Here is a 7,843-nt window from a genome sequence, read left to right as displayed (position 1 = left end):
GGTTTGAAGGGTGGTCAGCACCACTGACATACTTTTTGTCAGTGGGAAGTGTTTGGTGAGAATACAGCAGCTCTGGAGGTTTAACCCTCTAATGTTTACCACATATCTGAGCCATAAAGGATTAGCACACTAGTGATGGGATTTCCGGCTCTTTTTAGAGATCTGGCTCTTTCGGTTCAGCTCACTAAAAAGAGCCGGCTCTTTCGGCTCCGAACCGGCTCTTCAGGTTGTTTTGTTGCTTTAATTAATTTATTATTAACAATAATATAAAATTATGCACAAAAGGAATTACTAATGTAAAAAAAGTGGTTTTATTTATATATGTTTATATATAAATATATGCGGTGGCCCCTAGAGACAAAACACGTACAAACTCCAAAACACATTTCTAGCATGAACTGAACTTCCAAAGCAGAGCTACTAGATCACTTAAATGACACAATTGAAAGCATATGTGTGTTGTTTGTGTATTTATACACAAGCATTCATATATATTCAAATAATTAAAAAAAAAAGTTCATTTACCCGTTACTACCACACACCAAATCCGGTCGTTGGTACTTCCTGGCTTGTGTAGCCACTAGGTAACAAAAGCTCAACACTGCGCCCAGCATCCTGGAGCACTTCTGTTGTCTTTTGTACGTGTTTTGAGTTTTTATATGCTTCTGAGTTTTTACGTGCTTCGGAGTTTGTACGTGTTTTTACGTGTTTTGAAGTTTGTACGTGCTTGAGGGTTTGTCCGTGCTTCAGAGTTTGTACGTGATTTGAAGTTTGTATGTGCTTTGTCTCTAGGGGCCACCGTAATTATACTTTTATTTATTCACTCCACATAAAATGTAATAAATAAAACATATAATACAAAAATCAACTATTCACATTTCAACTTTTAACTATTTAAATTTTCAGCTTTTTCGTTTTACAAATTTAAAGTGAAACAACACAAAACACTGCAAACCACAACACAATGAAATATAAATTAAAATATGAAAAAAAAAAGACGTGATGGCTCGCGATAAGGAGCCGGCTCGCGTCGTTCACGTCAAAGATCAGACTCTAAGAGCCATTTCGTTCGCGAACGACCCATCACTATAGCACGCTGAGTGTGTGACTGAACTGGTTTCCCACCATTTTGAAACACTCAGGTTAGTGTTGAGGAACAAAAATGAACTGTCAGAGCATGATGTGTACTTGAAAAAGAAGTAGTGGTAAAGGGATGTGGAAATGTTAAAGCACTAGCTGTACATCAACTTCAAATAACGCCTTCAACAATAAGTGTGTGTGTGTCGGGGGGTGGGGGAGGAGGCATTTTCCTATATGGTTATTTCACACTCATGGGGGTCTTGTGGTTCACTTTGGCTTCATCCTTGCTGCTCGTTCAGGGCGGCATAGGTCAATGTGTGCACATGAATACAATAACAATATTTATAATTATAACAAAGTGCAACAATAATTAATGTGCAATAATAACAGTGTGCAATACACATACACTTATTCATAATTTTATAACTATTATTACTATTAACACTTATTAATTTAAGTTACTATATCGTGTTGTGTTGTACGTTTTTCCCAAGGTTATAAATGTCCAGTTACTTCAGTCTGGTGCACGTAATCTCGAAATCCCATCTTGTGCGGCTGGAAAGGCTGCCTTCCAGAATGATTGGTCGCTGCTTTGTCGACCCCAGTCAAACCCAGAAATCACTGACACAAGTTTGTTCTGTTAATTTGAAATAAATCAGTCTTCACAAACAGATTTTCTGAGGTTTTTTATTTGCCGTTGCAAAGACAAACAACAACACAGAGTACAGCAGCAGTCTGTATTTCTTTAGATTAAGAATAAAAACAAGAATCGAATCATTTATAGAAACACCTTATCTACCTGCCACAGTCACAGAATACAGTCAGAACATTACATGTAGCTGAGTACAGGGAGTGCAGAATTATTAGGCAAGTTGTAGTTTTGAGGAATAATTTTATTATTGAACAACAACCATGTTCTCAATGAACCCAAAAAACTCATTAATATCAAAGCTGAATCAAAGGAGCTTGCAAAGAAAAGCGTCTGGACTTCTTTAAGTTGCTTGAAGACGTTTCACCTCTCATCCGAGAAGCTTCTTCAGTTCTAAGGTCAAATGGTGGAGAGAAACTTACCCTGGATCCAGATGAAACCATGGTGTCCTTTGATGTAGTCTCTCTCTTCACTTGCATACCCACCACGGAGGCCGTGGAGACTGTCAGAAAACGACTACAAGAAGACAGCTCCTTGGAGGACAGGACCAACTTCACACCCGATCAGATCTGCACACTGTTAGACCTCTGCCTCACCACTACATATTTCAAGTACAACAAAGGCTTTTACAGACAAAAACATGGCTGTGCCATGGGCTCCCCCGTGTCACCTATTGTAGCCAACCTTTACATGGAGGAAGTGGAAAGGAAGGCTCTTGGCTCTTTCAAAGGAAGAGTACCCAGCCACTGGTACAGATATGTGGACGACACCTGGGTCAAAATCAAGACACAAGAAGTGGAATCCTTCACTGCTCACATTAACGCTGTGGATAAAAACATCAAGTTCACCAGGGAAGACACAAAGGACAACTGTTTGCCTTTCCTGGACTGCGCCGTGCACATTGAAGAGAATGGCAAACTCAACATCGAAGTTTACCGGAAGCCCACACACACGGACCAGTACCTCCTGTTTGACTCCCATCACCCTTTGGAACACAAACTTGGAGTAATTAGGACCCTACACCACCGGGCAGAACATGTTCCCTCTAAGCCTGAAGGAAAAAAGAAGGAACACACACATGTAAAGGAAGCACTCAAAACATGTGGCTATCCTAAATGGGCGTTCTTAAAGTCAGCAAAGAGGCACAGAAAAGAAGACCAGACACCAGCGAGGGAGGATAAGAAGGACAGACGAACAACATTGTCATCCCCCATGTAGCCGGTGTATCAGAGAAACTCAGGAGAGTTTTCTCCAAGCATGACATCCCGGCGTATTTCAGACCCAGCAACACGCTCAGACAAAAACTGGTTCACCCGAAAGACAAAACGCCAAAACACAAACTTAACAATGTGGTGTATGCTGTACAGTGCAGCGAGGAATGCTCAGACCTCTACATTGGAGAGACCAAACAGCCACTTCACAAGCGCATGGCACAACACAGAAGAGCCACCTCCACAGGACAAGACTCAGCAGTCCATCTGCATCTTAAGGATAAAGGACACTGTTTCGAGGATGCCAATGTTCACATTTTGGACAGAGAGGACAGATGGTTTGAAAGAGGAGTGAAAGAAGCCATCTATGTCCACTGTGAGCGACCATCTTTGAACAGAGGCGGTGGTTTACGACACCAACTCTCTGCCATCTATAATCCAGTTTTGAGATCCCTTTCCAGACGCCTTAACGCCCACTCACATCCTGGGCCATCTGACCTCAGGAATTCGCATGATAAGGTGGGGCCAGGTTTCACAATGAACACACCCGAAACTCTGGCTGATTGGGACCCACACCCAGTTTCACACCTTGGCTCAGGCGATTAGAGGATCATCAGGGGGTCTTTTTGTCCCTCTGTGGGGGGTTACTCCCACTAGGTTTATATCTGGGACTCTCCACCATTTGACCTTAGAACTGAAGAAGCTTCTCGGATGAGAGGTGAAACGTCTTCAAGCAACTTAAAGAAGTCCAGACGCTTTTCTTTGCAAGCTCCTTTGACTACGATGACCTGGATGACTGAGAACCTTCACAGACATCAAAGCTGAATGTTTTTGGAAGTAGTTTTTAGTTTTTTAGTTTTAGCTATTTTAGGGGGATATCTGTGTGTGCAGGTGACTATTACTGTGCATAATTATTAGGCAACTTAACAAAAAACAAATATATACTCATTTCAATTATTTATTTTTACCAGTGAAACCAATATAACATCTCCACATTCACAAATATACATTTCTGACATTCAAAAACAAAAACAAATCAGTGACCAATATAGCCACCTTTCTTTGCAAGGACACTCAAAAGCCTGCCATCCATGGATTCTGTCAGTGTTTTGTTCTGTTCACCATCAACATTGCGTGCAGCAGCAACCACAGCCTCCCAGACACTGTTCAGAGAGGTGTACTGTTTTCCCTCCTTGTAAATCTCACATTTGATGATGGACCACAGGTTCTCAATGGGGTTCAGATCAGGTGAACAAGGAGGCCATGTCATTAGTTTTTCTTCTTTTATACCCTTTCTTGCCAGCCACGCTGTGGAGTACTTGGACGCGTGTGATGGAGCATTGTCCTGCATGAAAATCATGTTTTTCTTGAAGGATGCAGACTTCTTCCTGTACCACTGCTTGAAGAAGGTGTCTTCCAGAAACTGGCAGTAGGACTGGGAGTTGAGCTTGACTCCATCCTCAACCCGAAAAGGCCCCACAAGCTCATCTTTGATGATACCAGCCCAAACCAGTACTCCACCTCCACCTTGCTGGCGTCTGAGTCGGACTGGAGCTCTCTGCCCTTTACCAATCCAGCCACGGGCCCATCCATCTGGCCCATCAAGACTCGCTCTCATTTCATCAGTCCATAAAACCTTAGAAAAACCAGTCTTGAGATATTTCTTGGCCCAGTCTTGACGTTTCAGCTTGTGTGTCTTGTTCAGTGGTGGTCGTCTTTCAGCCTTTCTTACCTTGGCCATGTCTCTGAGTATTGCACACCTTGTGCTTTTGGGCACTCCAGTGATGTTGCAGCTCTGAAATATGGCCAAACTGGTGGCAAGTGGCATCTTGGCAGCTGCACGCTTGACTTTTCTCAGTTCATGGGCAGTTATTTTGCACCTTGGTTTTTCCACACGCTTCTTGCGACCCTGTTGACTATTTTGAATGAAACGCTTGATTGTTCGATGATCACGCTTCAGAAGCTTTGCAGTTTTGAGACTGCTGCATCCCTCTGCAAGATATCTCACTATTTTTGACTTTTCTGAGCCTGTCAAGTCCTTCTTTTGACCCATTTTGCCAAAGGAAAGGACGTTGCCTAATAATTATGCACACCTGATATAGGGTGTTGATGTCATTAGACCACACCCCTTCTCATTACAGAGATGCACATCACCTAATATGCTTAATTGGTAGTAGGCTTTCGAGCCTATACAGCTTGGAGTAAGACAACATGCATGAAGAGGATGATGTGGACAAAATACTCATTTGCCTAATAATTCTGCACTCCCTGTATGTCTTGTATTACGAAATAATATGGAGACAAACACACTGAGATGCATCGTTCATTTCAGTTAGGCCTGTATAACAAAGAGAAGCACAGAATCTTAACATTTTCCATCACATTACTGAAGTCTGACAGACGCAGAAGGATCAGTCAGTGTCCATCAGATCTTCTACTTCCATATTTCACTGTCGAAATTTTCATCATTACATACCTGTGACATACAGCATGATGACAAACTCATTCACTCTCTGGACATTAGACTTCAACATGATATAGCTTTTGTGATCTTTGGGCATCAATGTAGCACAAACTAAAAGTGATAAACTGTAAAGACATCCATGACATTACATTAACACCATTAAATAAATCACATTTTGTGCCTAAACTATAATGAACATGAGCATTGAATAAATAGAAGAATTTAACATGAAAACTGAACCCGTTATGAGTGTTGCTACACCCACAGCCACAATGATGAACCTCCACCAGCACCAGCCTGGAAAGAAAATAAAAAACACATTAAAATACTTTAAATATAGTTTTCTGTTCTTTTCTCAACAAAAGCCCCCTCAACAATCAAATGGAAGATTCTGGTTATGTTTAGATAAAATCTATGTTGCTGTAGATCTATAACATCATGAACCTGACTTCTCTTTTTGCTTCTGCCCCCATTACAACCTCTCTGCAGGATATTCCTCAAAGTGTATAAATGCAAATGACATCTTAAAACCACACAGAATAGTTTAATAGTCGTAACAGATGAAGTTATTGAAAGCGCTGAATTTTATGAATACAGGTTTACTTACTTTTGAATTCTCTGTAGTATTTAATGCTCCGTGTGGTTCTTAGTTTGTTTGTACTTGGGTAACATTTGTTCAAGTAGCTTGAGTCTCAAGTCTGTTTTGAGGTTATTTGGTTTAGTCTTTTGTTCTTTTTCCTTCCCTTCTCTGTCAAGTTCGTATGTTAGTCATTGTCTCAGTACTTAGTGTCCGCCATGATATGTTGAGCTAATCTCTATTGTTATTTAGATTGTGTTTAGTTTTTTTTGCTCAGACATCACACTCTCCCCATTGAATCCATTATGACAGAACAATGTGAGCAAATATTAGATCAGCAGCCTTCAACCCCTCAGAAGTGATAAAGAGAGTCATTTTTTGTGTGGTGGTGCCTCGGGAAGAAGAGCTGCTGGGGTCTAGCGAGGAGTACGAACAGTTAGTAGCACTTAAGTCACACGGCCTGATTTCAGGGATTCAATAGCTATTAGATTCCCTGCCTGCTCATAAGGAACACAAGACTAGTGTTTCTCTATCATGATAACGTAAGCCTGATTAAACACAGAACAGTGCTGCTATTTTGTCTTTTGAGGACACTCTCAAAGTAAAAATCAGTAAATGAAATCTTAAAATCACATAGAACAGTTTACATTTCATAACAGATGAAGTTACTGTAAGAACTAATTGCATTCTCACCTATTTCCTGGTCAAAAGATTGAATCCTGAAGATAAATTCCTGCACGTCTCCACCATGTGTCACTTGGCACTTCAACATCTCAGAACTCTTGGATGTGTAAATGTGATCAAATCTTGTAAAGATCACACTGGCTGAGCAGGCAGACTGTGACATCCTCAGGTCTTTGTTACCATAGAGCCACTTGACAGTGTAGTATTTGCATTTTTTATATGTGGACACAGAGCAGTTTAATGTCACTGTGTCATCATCCTTATGTTCAGTTACTGTTAAAGAAAAGAGAACAAGAATAACATTTACAGTAATCATCACTGTAATTATAGTTATTGTAATGTTTCAGTTTGATGTTCAAACAATCTGAAAACATTATGATGAAATACTCACGGTTAACAACAGACAGCTCAGCTACAGAGTCTGAACCTTCTTTTTGTCCTGATTTGTTGAACCTTCTGCAGGTGTACTGACCAACATCCTCAGCTGTGAGCTTCTTTATAACCAGAGAACATTTTGCTGTAACACTCAGTCTGTCTGATTTATGTTTGGCCTCTTGGTGAATCTCCCCGTGTTCAAACAGTGTTATTGTTGCTGTGTTTGATTTACTGAAGAGCCAGTGAGTTCTGTCACATTTATCTTGATCATCATTTTCACATGACAAAGTGACCTCACCTTCATCCCTGATAATAAACTCAACTGCTGCTGCTGTGAAGATAAAATCAAATCAACTGTGTAAACTTGACTTTTCTAATTTCATTTATAAATGTATTTGTATTCTTACCTGTTACTTGAAGCATTAGTAAAACTGATGAAAAGACTTTAATCCATTTGAACTGAGCCGTCATTGTCTGTCTTTCTCCTTCCTGCTTTTCACAAAAATGACAGTCACAGTCTCTGAAACAGAGCTTCATGTAGAGGCTGTGCTGACTTCCTGTGGTTATCATCTCACCACCTCACTGTAACTGTTCATAAAAATATAGAGAGTCCTTACTTTGACAATTTCAATTCTTAATCTTCTGTTGTTTATAATCAGCATCTGAAGCAAACAATATTACAGAGGTCAGCGGTCACACCAGGCTGTCAATGACTCTGTAAATTTAAAATGAATAACTAACCACAGCCAAACAGTGCATTTGTCACAGTGATGTATTTGGTGCCTTAAAAAAGAGAAGATGAT

The 7,843-nt window shown here is 40.5% G+C and overlaps 1 protein-coding gene across 1 annotated transcript; it reads right to left on the bottom strand.

The window, feature by feature from the left end:
• Positions 1 to 6,284: 6,284 nt before the first annotated feature.
• On the bottom strand, positions 6,285 to 7,577 carry LOC146652705 (uncharacterized). The gene is made up of 4 exons (XM_085381225.1): positions 7,448 to 7,577; positions 7,057 to 7,371; positions 6,675 to 6,938; positions 6,285 to 6,397 (listed from the first exon to the last, which is right to left on the bottom strand). Exons 1-4 carry the CDS (start codon positions 7,575 to 7,577, stop codon positions 6,285 to 6,287), a joined length of 822 nt encoding a protein of 273 aa, XP_085237351.1.
• Positions 7,578 to 7,843: the final 266 nt, after the last annotated feature.

Source organism: Rhamphochromis longiceps, linkage group LG15 (assembly GCF_057381845.1).
Source record: "Rhamphochromis longiceps isolate RC_006_pf linkage group LG15, R_longiceps_female_GT1.1, whole genome shotgun sequence".
NCBI lineage: Eukaryota > Metazoa > Chordata > Actinopteri > Cichliformes > Cichlidae > Rhamphochromis > Rhamphochromis longiceps.
The sequence above is the reverse complement of the archived record's forward strand: the minus strand, read 5'-3'. Positions and strand labels throughout refer to the sequence as shown.

Excerpts from the sequence above, each read along its gene's own strand:
- LOC146652705 (XM_085381225.1), bottom strand. The coding sequence starts at position 7,577 with ATGAAGCTCTGTTTCAGAGACTGTGACTGTCATTTTTGTGAAAAGCAG. Across the intron at positions 7,372-7,447 it reads ACTAATGCTTCAAGTAACAG|CAGCAGCAGTTGAGTTTATT; the intron begins GTAAGAATACAA and ends TTATCTTCACAG. Across the intron at positions 6,939-7,056 it reads TGAGCTGTCTGTTGTTAACC|TAACTGAACATAAGGATGAT; the intron begins GTGAGTATTTCA and ends TTTCTTTAACAG.